The sequence below is a fragment of the Diabrotica undecimpunctata genome, chromosome 5 (assembly GCF_040954645.1).
Source record: "Diabrotica undecimpunctata isolate CICGRU chromosome 5, icDiaUnde3, whole genome shotgun sequence".
Taxonomy (NCBI): domain Eukaryota; kingdom Metazoa; phylum Arthropoda; class Insecta; order Coleoptera; family Chrysomelidae; genus Diabrotica; species Diabrotica undecimpunctata.
In genome coordinates this window covers 124,849,464-124,869,803 of record NC_092807.1, presented here as the reverse complement: position 1 = coordinate 124,869,803, position 20,340 = coordinate 124,849,464, and the positions used below count along the sequence as shown (strand labels likewise).

Sequence of the window (20,340 nt, the reverse complement as noted above, 5' to 3'; positions counted from 1 at the left end):
CCGAAAAATGCGATACCTAATATGCATTTTCGAGGCTTGAAAAATATGTAAATGAGTATTTTTGAGATTCAAGAGTATCTAAACTAAAGTATCAACATTGATTTTGGTGAGAAATCGGAGCAATATTTTCCGTAGCAGAAAAAGGTGATCTTTTGAATTTGAATTGTTTCCGGCAAAAATGTCCGGCACCCTTTAACCTTCGATTTGTTTAAACGGGGCATTTTTGAATAGGACTCTTCAAAGGACGGAATCAGTTTTTTTTTCAAATGGGAGCGGGCTCACAACATCGAATAAATAACAAATTAATTCTTTCAAATTAAAGCTTGTTAATTTTAGTGATTTATAAGAATATTGGACTTATTATTTAGTTTTTACATAAACCATAATATTTTTTTACAATTATCTGTAAATAATGGCTCATTCTGTCAGAAAATTTTAAAACATTGTCTATCCAGCAATTAAGATAGTCAACTGAAATTTAATTTTTAAACACGGCCTACTGTTAATGCACAAACAGGGTGAATCTTCAATATTTTGCTTCGAGTTAGAGATATCTGAAAAAGTTATTTGGAAAAGATGTTCCAAATATTATTTTAACCCCACATAACAAAGTTTTATGTCAAAATTCGCACTTTTACTTTTTTCATTAATTGAAGAGCTTATTTCCAGTGTCTTAAATCCAAAATATCGATTTTTTAAATTTTCTTTTTTTAAACTTTATAGATTTCTTCAAGTCTAGAATAAAGTTATATGTACCAAAACAACTTCTTATTTACCATTTAAAAGTGCATATGAAAATTGTAAAATTGTATAATTTGTATGTTAAATTTGTATGAAAATCTGTAATTTCATGGATTTCATTATATGGATGTAAGACACTTTGGAAATAAGCTCTTCAATTGTAGTCAGGATTCTAAAACGGACAGTTGGCTGTCCCGAGATGCATCTTTAGACAGCCAATTGTAGATTTAGGATCGAGATTACAAATAATACTGAAAAACTAAAATTGCGAATTTTGTCATGAAATTTGGTATGTGCGTTTACAATAAGTGGAACAACTTTTCCAAATAAGTTTTTCCGTTTTCTCTAACGCGAAGCAAAATATCGAAAATTTACCCTGTTTGTGGATTCGCAGTAAGCCGCGTTTAAAATTTAAATTTCAGATGACTATCTTAAAAAAATGTGCACTAACAACATGTATGACTGTGCAAAATGTCAAATCTGTATGTATTTTAGTAGCTGATATATAGAGTTGTCTTCATCTTAAATGCGACACACTGTATAATAATGAATACTAGTGTTCAAGATGCATCGCGATAGCTGTAAAGAAATTAATTAGAAGGACTGAAAAGAATCGTCAGTGTGCCTGTAAAATTGTAAACTGTTCCCTGAATAACGTCTTTTGCAGCAGTGTCAATCCTACCCAATTTTTTATTTGGTCGCTTTCGTTTTAAGGAATGATCTGTAACTGTGCCTAATTTAATAATTGTATATATCGTCTTATACCCGATTTTTTTAATACATGAATTCTCGAAACAATTGCATTATCAGCCATCCCAATATTTTCTTTTTTCAAACACTCATACATATTTAAAACTATTCTTTGGGATTGTACGTGCAAATCTTTATTTTTTAATTCAGAGCTGTCATTAACATAATTGTCATTATTTATTGATAACACAGAAGTTGATGCATCTTAAAAAATGCCATCCTAGAAAAATATAATATTACTTATAACTTATATTACCTATACCTTATAAGCGCCGCCTCTGCAAAAGGAAATATTTTAGGGTGTCGCCTAGCCAGACAACAGGTGTTCATTAGAATTATCGGCTTTGCGCTTCGCGCTGTTGCCGCCATAATGCATGAGTTTAAAATTAGTGAATATAACCTTAATACCATTATTAATATATCTGCAATTTTTCATGTTTCCAGGTAAGGTATAAAATCAATGAAATTTGGAAAAAAATAATACAATTCTTGAAACCGTTTTTGAGAACTTGGATTCTTAAAAGTTGTCTGATTTCTTAAAAGTCGATCATTATATCTATAAAAGTATTACCGCTAAATTCACCAACAGGGCAACGTCGAACGTTCAAATTCTCTCCAGACTACAATGTTGCCAATATTCGAAAATTACTTAGAATATAAGTAATATATACAAAGTTCACGGTTGCTTTAATTCATTAGTGAAGAGTCCATGTAAATATTAGTACCTAGTTAATTAATTTATATATATATTTTTGAGAATAAGTTCATATTATTTTTTAAGAGTGTCGTTCGTTGACTAGCAATTGAATAATAACGAATAGAGAATAGAGAATATTTTTTAAATATAACCTTAGGAATTTTAGGAAATATGTCTGACAACCTTGATTTGAAAGGCGGTCTCTTTGATACCAGAATAAGACATGTTTATGTTGGAAAATTATTAGTGGATGTACTATAACAAGTTACTATTTTTTTATAATTATAATAAAATAAACTAATGGCTTCAATTAAAAAGAAAACAACCAGGAAACAATTGTAAGTGATGTTAGACTTCATAAAAATAAATAGTGCTTACTGGCAAAATAGTCAAGGAAGGCTAAGAAAGTAGCCCAATTGTGAGAGGAATTTGCTATCATGGTAAATACAGTAGATGGTGGCCCTAAAAAACAGGAGAACAATGAAGACATGTAAGAAGATTAATTTCTGTTACTATCAAATTTAATAAATGCTAAATTTTTAGGTGTTCAATGAGTGTAAGATTTTGCAACTCATTTCAAAGATTCATCTTGGGGAGCCCCAGATTATAAATACATTGGAGTTTAAAAGTAAAGATTAATTATTGATGTATTATGTTTATTATGGTGTATAATATTTTTCAGAAGGAGAAGGAAGTCAACCTGTAAAAATTAAAAATGCAATAGTTTTATTTAAAATTCTATAAACATATCCTTTATAAAATTTTATCTCAATTATGGAATAAACTGAATATAAACATTTTTATTTAACAATTTTATAACTCAAAATTTTTTAGCCACTTTGTAATATGTTTCAGATTTTTTGTTTTGTCTTGATCTTTGTGTTATTCTTTTTGATTTTGTAACTAATTATAACATAAATACCTACATATCATTATGAAATATACTAATTATAAACACTTTTATTTAACAACTTGTTTTTTTTTTATTTTACAACACCGAAGTTTGCAGCAATAATACTTCTTCATATTCTCTAAGGTTTATGAGCACATTTGGACCATTTTGTAATATATTTTAGTTTGTTTTACCATTATCATTAGTCAACATCAATGCAACACAGGAATATATGTTTCCAGCTTTAACAAGGCTATAATGTAAACCTCTGTGCTTGTGCAAATAATTCTTTAGGACAATCCTCTATTCACCCCTGTGTCTAACAACTCTTCTTTACATTCTAACTCCAATAGATTTTAAATCATCGTCTAAACTGTCTTGATACCCAAGTCTTGGTTTTCTTCTAGTTTATTGTCCCATCAGCCCTCTTCTGTTAAAAACCTTTCTGACTGTTGCACCTACCTCTTGCCTGATGAAATGCTCTGCTTTATCCATGTAAGATATGCTACCTTAATGAATTTTATGTCAGGTTCTATACAACCCAAAGTTGTAATGCTTGTGCTACAAACCTTGTTCTTTGTAGTAGTATATTTTAGGTGTATTTGTAGGTTTACTTTGTGATATATTTTAGGTTTGCGTTAATTTTTGAAATTGTATTCTTTACTTGTATGTTTTAATTTTCCAAGGGTTTTAACAAATTTTGGACTACTTTTTAATACACTTTAAATTTGTTTATTTTGAACTTTTTGCAATTAATTGTAACATAAGGGTTTTATGTTTTTAAACATTTTTATTTAACAATTTTATAACACAAAGTTTGTATAAATATAAATCATATAATTATAAAATAAACTGAGGATAAACATTTTTATTTAAATATTTTATAACATAACATTTGCAGCGATAACACTTCTTTATATTCTCTAAGGGTTTTCAAAACTTTTGAGCCAGGTTGTAATATATTTTTATTTTGTTAGTGTTGTGTCATTTTTGTAATTAATTGTAACATACATGATTTGTGTTTTTGTTTTTAACAATATATAAACATTTTTAATTTAATATGTTATAATACAGTGTGCAGCAATATAATATCTTCGTATTATCTAAACAGTTTAAAAAATTTTTGAGCCACTTAGTAATATGTTTTAGATTGTTTGTTTTGAGCTTTTTGTAATTAATTGAAATATTAACATTTATATAACTAAACTATACTAGATTATAAAACTCTATCATATATATTATAAAATGATGAAATATCACTAAATTGTAAAATTATATTACTAAACTATATTTGATTATAAAACTATATCACTATTTATCATTGTGAAATAAATAAATTATGAAAATATTAATACGTTTTTGTTTCACTACACAAAGTTTGCAGCAATAACACTTCTTATTCTCTGTGCTTCCAACACCCAACCATTGTTTTGATTTGCCTCTTTTGGAATCATTTCTATGAGAACTACAGGCTGTACTTCATCTTTTTCACCATTTTGGCACAAAGTGTTCCACTATCCCTGCAGCTATTTCTGTTAATACTTTACTAAATGTACTTTGTTCCATTGAAAATAACAGGTTGTTACCAGTACATTTTTGGTAACTTTCATTTCCTACAAAATTAAGTAGGGAGAGAACCTTTAATTCTATTGCAATTTAGTTAGAGCTGGTTATCTATTTCAAATGGGTTACTGGTGTCCCGTAACTGAAGTTGCTCTACATTTACATAATTTCTTTCTGCCACATCATTCAATTCATTGTGTAATAACAAATTTACAAAATCCATTTTTTCAAAAACAAACAAGAAGCCAAAAGTTAGGTTAATTTGAATTATCTGACAGATCTTCAGGATATGACAGAACCGAAAATAACGTTTTATGTAATTTTCTGCTGTGGCTTGGTCATTTTACGCATAGCAACGCAGGGCATGATACATCATACCGTTTTTACACATTATGTTTTGAGAACTGTAATCTGATGTACGTTTTCTGAATTTTATACTAGTATGTAATTATTTACGTAAATGATACATCATAGCCCCCATAATCAGGTCAAAAAATATAAACATGAATATTTTTTTGAATCCATCAGAAACGTTTAGGTGAAAAAATATGTCTGTACCGTAGAGGTAAATGGTAGTATTTCCATCTAGTGAAGTTTTGGATAATGATTAAATAAGATAAATTCCAGAAAATTATTACAATCATTCTAAATCTGAAGACCTATGAAATTATATATTTATATAATTGTAACATTGTATATTAGTTAAACAATATTGTCTTAGTGTGATACAAAATTTTTTTATATATTGTATAATATTGTGACTTACGGTCTTTTGCCTCAGCATTTACCAGCAGATAAAAAAGTGTAGAAAATATTAAGTGCCTACGTAAGCGCTAATAAAAACAAAAAATGATAAAAAACATTTATTCATCATCGATATCACTAACATTTCTATAGAACTGACTGGGGATCTACTGTAAAAGTTTTAGTAAATGACCCTTTTTTTGTGTTATACCTTTTGGTTTTTCATAACGTAGTAGGGCCTAGTAACTGTTCTGGAAGATTGGTCGCAGTTGCTGTTCTTCTAGCCACGTACAATTCTCTTAGTCTAATTTCTTTAAAAGCCCCTATTAGACTCTACCCCTACGATGATATCCGAGACCGCACGCAGGGGTTGTTGGGACACCATCGCTGACAATGCCAGAGACCAACCTGCTAAAGAAAAACCCTTCCCAACCATGAATTACCGGCTGGAGCAGCGCCCTCTCCCGATCTCTCATTCACGCATAATATTTACCAGTTCCGTGACTGATTGCATCCTACTTCGTAGCTCGCTCTCAAGCAGGCTCCTCTGTACCATCCATCTATCTCATACCAATCCACAAGGAAACTAAGTTCCTGTAGCTGGCTGTATACCATGTATCACATAAAATTTGTTAAAATCCTTTATAAAAGGTATATAAATTAAAATCCCAATCGGGCTATGTTATGATGACTATTGGGCTATTGATGATGGAACATGGTTTCCGAAAACGTTTTGTCTTCATGACATAGTCCGATTGGGTTTTTAATTTATATACCTTTTATAAAGGATTTTAACAAATTTTTTTAATAGAGTATGTGACACAGTGTACGATATTTCACAGTACAAGTATTTGATTTTTTCTGCCTTTCCAAATCTGTAAAGGTATGCCTTGAAACATCCATGTTCTGTGAGCATCTGCATCAGGAAGTAATCCAAACTTCGATGTCCGCAGTCCATCCATCTTCTTAGATTAGGAATCAGCGACTTCGTTCACTGCGCCACCCTTCGCGTCTCGTTGTCTTGTCACACCAAAATGGACGTCCTTCTTTATTCTATTTTTTAAACGTTCTGTTGCTGTCTTCATTTGTTCTCCCGTATACTCTTTCTCTTTCCTTCACTAGCAGCACATCGGCAGAGATTATTCTGTATGCACTTCCTTACCCTAAGATAAAACAATCACGAATATGGGTACAGAAAGTAAATGAAATAAAACACTTGAAAATGACAGCGACTTTAAAAGTCTTGTACATAATTCATATGTGCTATTCGTTAAGGTCATTTAATCGTCTTTTTTGCTTTACGAATTTACAGTTACATTTACCTTTCTTCTTCTTTAAGTAGCAGTAAAGATTAGATTGAGCCTGTGTCTTCTTTGATTTCTCCAATATTGGACCTCCCCTCGAAGTTCTGATGCCTGTTAAGTTTTGCGCGTCCACTGTCACTTTTCACTCTCACACCAAAATCAGGTTTTGCGCGTCCGCTGTTACTTTTTAATCTCATTTGTACGATGGCCTTCCTTTGCATGTTCTACTCTGCATTTTAGGTGTTTTCTTTTTCAATTTGTTGTAATTGATCCCCAACATGGAGCCCGGCGCGTTTTAACCTATTATATGCCAGCGTCCTTTTACAATATGGAATAATTGTCCTGCATTTGATATCTGAGTCCATTCACGAATGTTTTTTAACCAAAACTTGTTTTCTTTCTACACCTCTACGGCCCTCCATTTTGCCATTAAGGATCAGTTGTAATATTTTATATCGACTTCCCCTTACTATATGTCCCGGATAAGACATTTTTCGATGTTTAACAGTCTTTAGCAGTTCTCTATCTTTGTTGACGCTCCTTAGTACTTCTTCATTAGTTTTCCTTACTGCCCAAGGTATCTTCAGCATTCGTCTATGAACCCACATTGCCAATGCTTCAGTTTTGTTCATGATCGATACTTTTAGCGTCCGCACTTCTGCACTATACAAAAGTACGGAACAAACATAGCACTTAACCATTCTTTGTCTTAGTTCTAAACTGAGATGATGAGAAATGACTTCATTTTCATACAAGTAATTTTAGTCACTGCTATTCTACGTTTTAGTTCTATGTCTGGATCTAGTTGGTCCGTTATCACAGTTCCCAAATATGTCATGTTAGTCAAGACTAAACACTAAAAATTTGGTTTTGTTTGAGTTTATTTTAATGCCCATTTCCTTTCCTAATACGATCAAGCAGAATTTGGACACCTTTAATATTATCTGACAGAATTACTGTATCGTCTACATATCTAATCACATTAAGTAGTTCCCCGTTGATTTTTATTCCATATGGTTGTCTCTCAAGTGCCTTTTTAAATAACTGGTCCGAGTAAACATTGAACAATGTTGGCGACAAAATGCAACCTTGTCTCCTCGTTGTATGGAGATTTCGTCGGTGTAATTATCTCCAATTTTTACGATAGCAGTTTGATTCCAGTACAAATTTTTAATGACATGAATATACTTGTCATCTATTCCGATATTTTCAGTATTTGAATTAATTTGACATGCTGTTATAGATCATTAAAAATTTTATTTTTTTCAACCCTTAAATTTTGTTCAAATTTGAAAGAAAAATTTTCCATGGTTATTTTAGGATTTAGTTAATTTCGAATATCTTTTTAATACAAAATTATAAACATTGGACAAATTTGCTGATTTCTTTTAGATTTACACATTTAATAATAACATTTTCATATCGGTCCTTCTTATCGTTTAATACTGGATTAGTCTTGTTGAGTAATGTTTATTATAAACTGTATTCATGAATAATTCATGAAAATATGAATTATTGTATCGTCATTATGTTTTATTGTCATGATCTATAAGTAGGGTACGTAACGTTATCAAAATAAGCAGCATTTCAGTATTAAGTTGAATGCGATTTTGTTCACAAGTCATATTTTTTTAAATATTGCATTTGGTTTTTTAGATTTGCATAAAAACTTTTATATTTTATCATTATAGAACACATACTGCCAACAGATAATTGGAAATAAAAATATTGTAGTAGTAAACGTCAAGCAAGCACATATATTTCTATCTTTTGAATTTGGATGTGGATGCAAAATGTGAAGATATAATTTCAGTGTTAATTTAAGTTAGACTGGCATATTAGTAAAAAAATTACTTCAAGGTACTACTCTAAAAAACTTACCTATTCTAATAATTGATACAACAGTTTTTATTTGATGATTATTTATTATTTACATGAATTGATGAAATACATATTTATTATTTACATTAACATGAATTTCTATTAATGGTTTATTTCTAGAATAAAACAAAAAATAATTTGTTGACTAGATTTCTTATTTTTAGTTTAGATATAATGTTTGAGTTCTTTTACAAACCACTTCCTTACGCCGGACCTGTTTTCAGAGAGAATGGTTCGTGTTTAATAATATATTTAGATAAGCACCTCCGGAAATGCTCTAATCATGAAATGTTATTATGTGAAATTGTATCCGGCATGTACAAACTACAAAATTTATCTGGCTATCTTCTTGAGAATGCGTGGAGGGGTACTTGTACTACTACGACGTATCTCATTCATAAAGTAAGACGAAGACGGGAACGGTCATCCATTCATAAAATTTTGATGTCGCTTTTGACACCACGATTTTGTAAAATTGGATAGATAGGCGGACTGATGTCAGAAAAATTATTAGACGTGATTGATATAAAATAGTTACGTGTATTATTATTTTGATATACCAGATGGTGTACCTATTTGGTGCCTGAACAAAGCAGATTTATTAAAAGAAAGTATTTTAAACGCTTAAGCAATAAATTTGTGTAGATAAGTGTCTCAGGAGTGCTCCTTTAATATTTGATGCTCGACTTTATTAAACTTTTATACAAGGTGACAAATTGAAAACTTCCCACCGTTAATATATTTTCCGTCCCATAATTTAATTTTCTTTCCAATGGTAGACTAATTTAATATTTTTTTCTCAGCAGTTTCGACATTTACAGAAGTAATTTCAATCCAGAAATTGTTTTCAAAAAATTCTTTAGTAATTATGAGTGTTTTTGTATCCTCAGATTGATATCAAATTCTGATCTTTCGCTGCTTGTTATAGTTAGTTATAGATGTTTTGTCTCTGAGCTGCTGTTAACTCGTTAGTGATGGTATGTTTTTATTGTTGACTTCTTTAATAGATATATAAATGATGGATAAGGGTGATGCCTTCTGATTGTACTCGGAGTTCAGGTCTGATGTATCTTTGGATATCTTGGTCGTTGACCATTTGTTGACTGTGATTTATGCCGCAGACATGGAGGGTGACAGTAAGAACAGGAATTTTCAGATGAAGGTATTTTGGGCGAAGGAAGGTGTAGCAAATGGGGAATGATTGCTGCGCTTTTCGGCGTCCGGCGGCTACCCGGTTCACCCACGCCGGATGCTATTTGGACTGTTCTTAGTTTCACCGGTCGTTCTCTTCTCACGTTAGTAGGGACCAAGACCAATTACTCGGCCTTCCATCACGTCGAAATCAGTCCACAGCCCAGAAAAGATCTAAAACCAACTTAATGACTTGGCATCAGATGTTTTTTTCCTATTATCGGCTTAAATCTTTTCAGTTTTTCATCAACAGATGTCGTTTTAACTTTATTATTTATACTGACATTTTACTATTAACTTTTAAAAACTGTGTTAAAACTATTTACTTTTTATTTTTTGGTAATTCTAAAGTATTAATTTTTAAATATCTTATTGCTTTTGATTGCATGTTTCATTTGTAACGTAAATTTCAACACTGCCAAACACAAATATTTCATTCTGTCAAACTCATTTGAAGCTATCTTCACTGGGACCAAATGTGAAAAATGTCCCAAAATTTGTATTTTGGGAACAATTTTCGAAGTGGAAATTGAAACGGCAATATAAACATATTTTAAACTAAAATTGTGGTTAATTTCCAGTAACAATAGTAAAGTATATTTAAAATTTCTTATTAGGAATAAAACCTATGAGTTGATGAGTCATTTCTTAAATAAAACATTTTATGTGATACTGAAAATAATCTTCTACGCTATTTTATACTTGCACATATTATTTGAAAACATTAAATTTATAAAATTATTATCGCGCTGCTAAACAATGCAAATGGCGTCAATTAAAATGTCCAGAAAATAATTTGTACACTCACTCAAGATGCTGTTAGCTGGGTCAATAAAATTAATGTGCTGGTGTTCTATCATTGGCTGTGCTAAAAATAGTATGTTATCATTTGGAACTAATCTATTGCTAATGCTGTTATAAATATTTGAACTCTATTTTTCCTATAGTTTTCATATCGGTTTAAAACAGGGTCAACTATTTTTTTTTTAAATTTGATTGGGAATCACATAATACCTACTTATTGTGTTTTTTGGATTATTAGCAAATATTTACACCTCTCAAAACAAAGAACTCGATAGTATACACACTAAATAATTATGTTTTATGTAAATTGTTTAATATTACCATAAACATAAATATTTTCTTCTCCGTTCATTGAACGTTAGAGGTTAATTGACTGATTTCTAAATATTACTGTGTACCTTGTTGAAAGTTTTTCGTTTCAGAGATCTTAGGCGGCTACACACATGCAAGCTTGTCCAGCATGCTTGTTAAATCTTTTTGGACAAGCACGCTTGAGTGTCTGTATGGAAATGTGGTACAAGCTTTGTGATTGTATAAGCGGCTTGAGGATTGAAAGGATCTTAATTATGCATGCTTGAATTAAGCTCGCTTGCGCAAGCAAAACGGTACGTGTGTACCCAAGATTGTTAAGCTTGAACTAGTGGTTAATTGACGTTAATGCCGAAAAGGATGCAGATGTTAAAAAAATAAACTTTTTCCGGACTAATTATAGAAGAGAAAAGAAAACAGTTGAAGATGCGGATCATTCTGAAATGGATTTAGATGAACATTATAAGCCCACACTTTGGTATTACCACCTGTTTCACAACAGACAAGAGACAAAAGGTTTAAATACGTCTGTTCATCCATTCTAAGATAATTGTGCCAGTCACGCGGATATATTTTCAGCTCACTTAAGGTCTATTCTCATTAGACGTGCCAGGCCCGTGCTCGTCACCTGACCGGCACATGCCATGCTTTTGGTGAATATTCACACTATCCGCGCTCGCAGCATGCTTTCAGCGGTATTTTGCACAGGCAGTCGAAGGTTAGGTTAGGTTAGGCTATTTTAGGGGACTCTGCTTTTCCATTAAAAGAAAATCTTTTGCGACCGTTTTCAGAACAGCAAACTATTAACAATGTACAAAAACAATGTACAAAAAAAAAAGAATATTTAATTATAGACATTGCCGTGCAAGACGTATGGTTGAGAATGCTTTTGGACTTTTGGTGCAAAGATTCCGCATTTACCTTAGAAAATTGCATGCTAAACCTGGATGTGTGGAAAATATTATTTTGGCCACATGTATTCTACACAACTTCTTGCGAAATAATATAATTAATCCTTTATCGGAGACAAATGATGATGAAAATGCAGTGAAGGATACTTGCCTCTTGAATCTACCGAAACAGGGTGGAAATGCGCAACAGGTGGCATTTAATGTAAGGGAGCAATTTACAACATTTTTTAATTCGGAAGCTGGATCTGTGCCATGGCAAAATAATAAAATTTGATTTTATTTTTTTACTCGTCGCATTAAACTAACGTTAATATAAATAATAATAAATAAAAACATTTGTATTTCATCAGTATGATGCGAAAATAATTTTGGTCGCACCATTTTAACTGTCGAAACTCGTCTGAAGTATTCACACTATGTAGGACTGTGCAAGTAATGTGCCAGGCACGGGCTAGGAAAATATTGTTTGAAAAGATTGTCCGATGCACGGCACGGACCGTTCCCACTCCGAGCACTTGTAGTGAGAACGGACCGTCGGTAAACCCATTTAAATAACGTAAAAGTAATTTTGCAGGTCTCGAGCAGGGCACAAGCCGAGCACATGCCTGGCACTATAGTGAGAATAGGCCTTTAGTAAGCTAATGTGAGAATAGGTTTTCGTTTTCATCAACCATTGTTTACAGTACACCGCACGCTTTTTTATTCGGGATTTTCTTTTTTTCCTACCTCGTGTGGTTCCGAATGTAAATTGTGCATACTTGTACAAAAATATTGAAGAAGCACGCCGGACAAGCTTGCAGTTGTGTCTGTAGCCGCCTTAAGGACCCTGTTATACGCGCCTAATGTCATCACGTTAGCAGCGCCGCGTGAGCGTAGGCCCAACCGGAAAATGGCACTACCATGGAGTAAACTATACGACATTGGATATGGACATTCCCGTCTTCGAGTCCGCGTTATCCTGACGGCAAACGTTGCAGCGCGGCCAATCGCCTTAGTAGTGCGCATCAAGTTATACGTGGACAAAGTGATTCCAACGCCACGCAACTACAGTCACGTATGACTTAAAAATTATCCGCCCTGTTTTTCGCGTCATCAACGCGACGGCATTAGCACTAATGACACGGAAAATTGTCAGCACTATGGCGCTACATATAACGCTTGCCGGCGGGATAACGCTGACTCGCTGATGGCAATGTCGTTCGTATAATTTGGTTACTACCATGGTTCTTTTTGTTATTCTTTTTTGGAAAAGATATCTTGTGGAGTCATCCTGTAAGCTTTCGACTTTTATCTTTGGGTGTATTCTGGTGTATTTGTTTTCATTCGAATTTTGCACAATACTAATTTGTGACCGGTTCCTATTTCTCCTGATGTTAGTGCTCTTACATCCAAGATTTGAGAGGGATGTAACTCTCTATCCGATAGAATATAGTCTATTATAGATGTTTGTTCTCTAGTGTTTTTAAAACTTTGTTTTAGGTATACCAACTTTCTTATATAATTACCATTTAACCACTTGTCGAATGGTTTGAAAATAAAATTTATATTTCACAATATTAAGGTTATATTTATGTGATAAGTGCATATTCGTTTAAGTGCTCATAATAACAACAAGTAATAAGCGAAGCGAAATTTACTACTCAAATGGAAAAATATAATTTGACTAATCGTGCTGTTAACAATTTTATTTAGTCGTTGGTATATTTTAAATTTCGCGCACAATTTGATATCCTACCTTTCGACAAGGTCAAAACAATATTTGACCCATTATAGGAGACAGGTTTACATGGAACACATATTTATGACAATGGGCAATATCAGTCGGCATCGGCAATCATTACCGTTCTTTTCTTCGTGAGGTTTGCTTGTATCGGTTCCAAGGTAAAAGTAACTAAATTTGTTTTTAACATATTTTTTTGTCGTGTAAGTATAATGTTTTACAAAGATAATTTAATTATAGTTGAAAATAAATATAAATATTGAATATATCTCGCATAAAAGTGATGTTTGCCAAAGTCGTTATATTTAGGCAAAAATAAATAGTTATTTCTACTTTTCATCTAAACAAATCTAGTAAGTTAACTTTTTTTCGTTTTTTTTTATAATTTTTATATTTTTATTTGATGTATTTTTTATAGTAGTAATCTATTATTATTTAAATGTTAGCAACGAGCAGTGTAATCTGTGCAAATTTTGTGTAATGTAATAGTTTTATTATAATGGAATTTTCGATTTTTTATTAAAAAAAATTTTAGTCACTTTAGTACTAAAAATTTTTTAACATGAAGCATTATTAATAAATGTGTAATTTCACGATTGAAAGTAAATCTACAACATTTAGTGCGACTAGGATTACTCTTATTTGTCTGCCTCTTATTCCGTTTCAGTCGTTGTTGACTGTACATTATCTTTCCACCTTTTTGGCGGCCTTCCAACGGGTCTTCTGCTATACGGCTTGGTGTTTTTACAGATGTTCGCTAATCTGTCTGGTTCCATTCGGTTTACATATTCGTTCCAGTTTTTTTTCTTGTTTTTATCCACCTGTCAATATTTCGAATTTTGCATTGTTCGCGTATACTTCTGTTAGTTTGTCTGTCTCTTAATGATATGCCCGCTATTGATCTTAATACTTTCATTTCGATATTGTTGATTTGTTGTTTCGTTTTCTTGTATCGGTCCTTGTCTCCGCTACATAATGTTAGGATTGGTCTTACTGTTGTCTTGTATACTTTCATTTTGCTTTCCGTGGTCAGATATTTGTTTCTCCATATGGTTTCTCGGAGGCAACCACTTACTCTTGCCGCTTTTGATCTTGCCTTGTGGTCTCTGTTCTTATATCTTATACAATTATCTATTGTTGTAAATCAAAACGTGTCAGTTTACTACTACATCAATACACTAACATGTAAGTTTATAGCCCCTATAGAAGTTAATAAAGGTTTTTTCCTAGATGCATAAAATAACATACAAACGATTATTTATTTTTGCAGACCAAGCCCAATAAACATTGGGCATACACGAAAACAGTGATTAAAAAAAAATTACAACAGGGCCATGTTGATCTACTTTTTTAAAAGTTGTTCGCAGCATGCGATCCGTAATGCCCAAAATATTTTATAAAAAAGTGTTCATAAGTTTTTTGGTTCGTCATCAATGGTAACGAAAAATGCTTTATTGTTCATTCTTGGCTTTTTAGCATTCATATTATTTGTACATTGGTATGGCATATTGAGTATTAGAATGTATAAATCAGTGTACCGGCGAATGAGCCTTGAAGGGCCCGTAGTCATATAACTCCAAGGAAAAAAACTATTTCTTTTCATACCATAGAATGCTATATTAAGGTTACAATACGGTTACAATATAAGGTTATAAGTATAAGTTTTAGCAGGTACTTCTTTTACTATTGTGTTCAATTTTACATTCCAGTCGTATGCTACATATGATTTTGTCGTTAAATGCATTTTCTAAAAAACCAGTTAATTCAGTGTTTATATTTGAAGAGCTTCTTGTAAAATAGTGGTAAGCCACAAAATAATAAAACCGAGATATTGATGTTTAAAGTTTTAAAAAAATCTAGAAAATATTGCTTTAAATGTAAAAACCTTAACGCTTGTTATTTAATTATGTTCTTTATTAAATTTCATGTGCATTTATTATTTCACATAAAAAACACATATTTATATAAAAAAAGATGTTTATTCGAAAAAAATGTGGCTTAACATGTTCTTAAATTAAAAAATCGTAACACAAAAAAATAAACTAAGTTATGTTTCTACAATTTCCACTTCTTCATTCACATAGTCAGAAGCTTCGTTTAACTGATTATAAAAAGTATGGTAGACTGGCGGAATATAAGGTTACAAGCTTTTTATATTTTCCAGTTTATTTTTCGCAATTTTCAGAGGCTCGTTATATTTCTTGAGAATGTTTGACAACTCTATTGTTACAGGTCTGCCTTTCCTTAAGATATTAACTTCTTGATAGTCTCCATTGACAGTATGTTTGACAAAAATTGACCCCACGTTTTCTGATTTAAATTGAAAGCTGTATATTTTTGCAAAATTTAAGCTCTGCTTGTCCTAAAAACGTGCATTTTTATTAATATTATTGAGAAGAGGTTCAAAACTGTAAAAATCATTTTGGGTCATCTGGGTAACAACAAAAGGATTCTTTTTATTTGCTGTCGTGATAATATCTACCCAACCTTCTGGCGAATAAATAATGGGTGCACGGTTTCTCTGACCACGAATGGGAATGACCACTAACCAGAAAGTGATGCGTTATTTGTTTAAATTTCTTTTCCCTGACTAACTGCAACCAAAAAGCTATTAATTGCCAATTCTTGTTCTGACCAGGACATTTATCGGTAAAAACAACGAGTTCGTCATAATCTGACTTGTTCTTCAAAAATTTCATCACAACAGAAATAACCTCATCTGCTTTGCACTTAGCTTGATCTTCGGTCCATAAGTACATGTGTCCTTTATCATTGGTACAGTCGTGAATCCCCAAGTTATAAAGCCACAGTTTTCTGCAGTAAAATGCAGGACCAGTGGTTAATTTTGGCATCGGCATACTTTGCTGTAAGTCAAACGAGATTACCAATTTTGATTTGTTTGTAACACATTCGTTTTTTTCAGTTTTTAGCAAAGTTTGCATTGCATCAGCTCGAGCAATATGTACGGTTAAGAAAGTAGCTAGCTCTTTTTCTTGTTCTTCGTTATTAACGTCTTTTGATGCCTGAATTTTAATAGTCGTCTCATCACAAGTCTTACACGTATCAGAACGAGGTAATTTAAACCTTATGTTATAATAAGTACAAAATATTTTTCTGTATGCACTTTTTTTAACTGGCGTAATATTCATTTCTCTACACCATGGCACATAAAAATCTGTATATAGGTGCTATAGCATGGCTCTGCTATAGTGACTTTGGTATTTTGGAATGGATTAAATATGAGTTTTTACTGATTGAATCTGTTCCTCTGAATGTTTATTAGGTCTGTTTGTGTGCTTACTTCTCTTATCAGGAATAGGAACCATAGCCCCGAGTGACTTCATTTTAAAAATATTTTCAATTCTTCCACAAGACTTTTGAAGACCATGAACACTTAGGAATTCAGTCTTGCATACTTTAATTTCCATCTCCCCTACATTAACCAAATATTCAGCGGTAAATTTTCTTCTAGAAATGTTTTTGTTTTTTCTTATACGATATATTCTTATTTTTTACTCTGATACACCCAAAGAGATAGCTATTTCGAAGGTCGAATGAGCCCAACTCCCAAAATTTCTTAAATAAATGTTCATGATTACCTTGCAGTTTCTCCCTACATTTATTTTTACATTCACACGGTTCGCCAATTTCACGTGAACTAAAAATCGTCTTGGTTTTCTTAGAAGTATACTGCTGTCCAGAATTACGGCTTCTTTTTCTGTCATTTCGATCATAGTGTTCCTCATTTTTTTGTCTCCATCTTGTTGGTTTTCTCTTCTCTGGATTTACCGCCTTATCCTTAAAAAGCCTTGGTATTGGTTCCTGCAATTCATCCTAAAATACAACAAAAAATGACTGCATTAGACTCTAGAATTTGCGAATATTTCAGAATTTTTATATCGACAACTCGATAAGCCACACAGAAACCGGTCGTCTGATAGTTAAATTAAATTGATTGTGAGTAAGTCTAATTTATTATTTCTTTTACCTTTTCAAACAGCTTGTGTTTTATGGACAATTTTTCGATCTAGTGTCCCATTTTTCTTTATATAGGAGCCAAGCTAGTTAAATTCTTCCACTCGTCCCAGATGCTCTGCAAGCAATTCGATGTCCCCAGTCACTCCTGTTTCTCCCAACCAAATATACTCCGTTTTCGATCTTCTAATTTAAGTACTCTCTCTTCAATAGCCCTTCTCCAACATGTGTTTGCTCTCCTCCAGTAACATGATATCCGCAAAAAGCAGTGGCTAAGGAGCCCCCTTTCTTACCTCCTCTGTCAGTACATCCATAACCAACCGTTACTGGAAAACTTTCGATCAATTCGACACACGTGTGTACTTTGGTGTTCGCTCTATCATACATATCCTTCACAAAAATGACACTTCTCAAGAACCCATTTCTCTATCATACATCTCCCTTGTCTAGGAACTGTGTCATACGTCTTCTCAAGATCTATAAATAAAAAATGTAGCTCGTTTTTCTTCTTTAGTATTTCTATATCACTCAGGGATACTACTAGTGCATAATGGTAAAGTAATATATAGCTGGTCCTTAACAAATTATTACCACTTTATACATATGTTGCAATTCATAAATTACAACATGGTGCGTTTCCCCTTTAAACCTGATATAGTTTTTTCCCTAATCCAATTTTGTATAAGAATTCGATATACCTTTTTTTAATTTGTGTTTTATTTCGCAACTTTCTGATTACGTCACTTTGTTTGTATTTTAATTATTTTGCCGATAATATATTATTTCTACAGCCTTCCAATTTGCCACGAAGGACGTTAACTGGTTTATTAGCTGAATTGAGTTATATTTCTTTAACTTCCATTTTTTTTTTTTGATTGGAAAGCAATTAACATTTTTTTGAGGTTTATTGCAGCAAAATTATCGACATCTTTTACTACTTTATGTTCAAGATCCAATACCAGTGTTTCAACGTTTTTTTGTTCTATAAATATAATATTAGTAGTTTTAAAATGTCTAGAATATTATCGCCTCATAACTGACGTAAACGATGCATTTTCAGTACTTCACAGAGGTTGCATAGCACACATTGTCGTCATTTAAAAAAGTGTACAATTCTATTAATCCATTAAAATAATCTTATCTATACGATAGCAATTTATTATACTCCCGCGAGGCAACGTAAGCAATATAATCATTCATATACCAGTATCAACTCCTGCCACATCATATTTATGAAGTGTTTGTTACCTATGTAGAGTTCAGTGTTACGAGTATTCATTATACAGGATCGGTATCATGCAAAAAGACGATGATAAGATTTATTGTAAAGATGGTGAAGACGACAAGAATGATAACAGTAAGGTAGGTTAGTTATTGCATAATTTAGTGTCCTTAATTGTCGCTACGGAAGGAACATATGGTGACCTTGTGATAGTGTACTGAATACACAAATGTATATTTGCGATTAGTGGTTAGGTTAATTATTATTGTTATGTTGTTGGATTCATTTATAACCTAACCAATTGCTGTCTATTCTCTTGGGTTTTCAAGTATTACAAATCATTGATTGTTTTTTTTTGGTGTTGTGCATAAAGTAAGAAACTGAATATATAATTTATTTTTAACCCAACAGCGGACGGGTGAAATGAAATTACACGAACACACGAATGAGGCCATCAGGAACAAAAATGAAAAATTTTCAAAAAAATGAAAATGAAATAAATTTTCTTAAACAATATAGGTACCTATATCCATTGTGTATTTCTATAATAGCGTTTGCTGATTTAATATAATTGCAATATTCAAGATTTGTTAGAATTAAAAAAGTATACAAAGATCATTAACATTTTTCGCATTTTGGTTTTATTTTTAGTTTACAACGAAATAAGGAAAGGTAACCCATAAGTAAATATTTCATTTTAAAGAAAAAAGAACATTGTAATAATTAACAAACAACAATGTTTTAAAAAAGAGTCCATCCAGAAAATGTTGGTAATCAAGTTCGGTCAGCACATTCCTTGTAGTATGCTGTTATATATGTACAATCACAGTTGATTCAAAAATATCTGTTTTTTTTTCGCAATATTTGCAATAAATTTGGAGTAGGTGTTGGATCATTTTCCAAAAGAATTCCAGCGTATTGTGTAGCTGTTTCCGAGATTGGATTTAATTTGTTGTATGCGTGTATGCGACTGTGCGTGTGCATAGTTTGCAACTGAACGCTAAATCTAAATGTACAATGTACGATTTAAACATACTGTACTTATTCATTTAGAATATTACTCCACATCTGCCAGTAGTTATAACATAGAGTTATCAGAAATCTTAACATAAGGACATATCTTTCGCAGCAAACTTAAATTACTTTGTGACATTTTGTCTTTTAACAACTTTTCTATGTCTTTACGAACATAATATTCGGTGTAATGGAGAGTTAAAATATATTAGAGAAGAAAATAGTTTAAGTGCAGTATTGTTATTAAAGTTATTGCTTTCTTCATGTTGCGGCCAGTATTTTGCTGCACGTCTTTGAATTTCATTTAGCAAATCACCAGGCTCTTGGGTTTTGAAAAATACCTCATAAAGAACCAGAAGTCTTGTAGCATCTAACCTGTAGCAGAGGTCAATAGCAACATACACTTAGACAACAAAATAGTATTCTGATTTCGCCAGCCTGGACAGCTTAAAAATGTAATAACCTTTAGAACAGCATTGTGATCCATACTGGTTAGTTTTTTATGTTCTATGAAGTTCGTCACTTTTTTTAAGTAGTTTGAAACTATTTGAGGAGTAACAATGTTTTGTAATTTAGTCAAACATGTAGAAATATCTGCCAGTTGTTACACTAAATCGCATTT

General features: G+C 32.1%; 1 protein-coding gene across 3 annotated transcripts in view; it reads left to right on the top strand.

Annotated features, from left to right (window-relative positions):
* mtgo (miles to go) overlaps positions 1–20,340 on the top strand; it is a 508,417-nt gene that overhangs the window by 455,792 nt on the left and 32,285 nt on the right. The window contains exon 1 of one of the 3 annotated variants that reach the window (XM_072532665.1): positions 18,684–18,844. The exons of the other annotated variants lie outside the window; for them this stretch is intronic. Within the exon in view, the coding sequence (XP_072388766.1) occupies positions 18,779–18,844 (66 nt within the window). The 5' untranslated portion in view covers positions 18,684–18,778. Of the gene's footprint in view, positions 1–18,683; positions 18,845–20,340 lie in introns of those variants that run through there. 3 annotated transcript variants of the gene reach the window in all.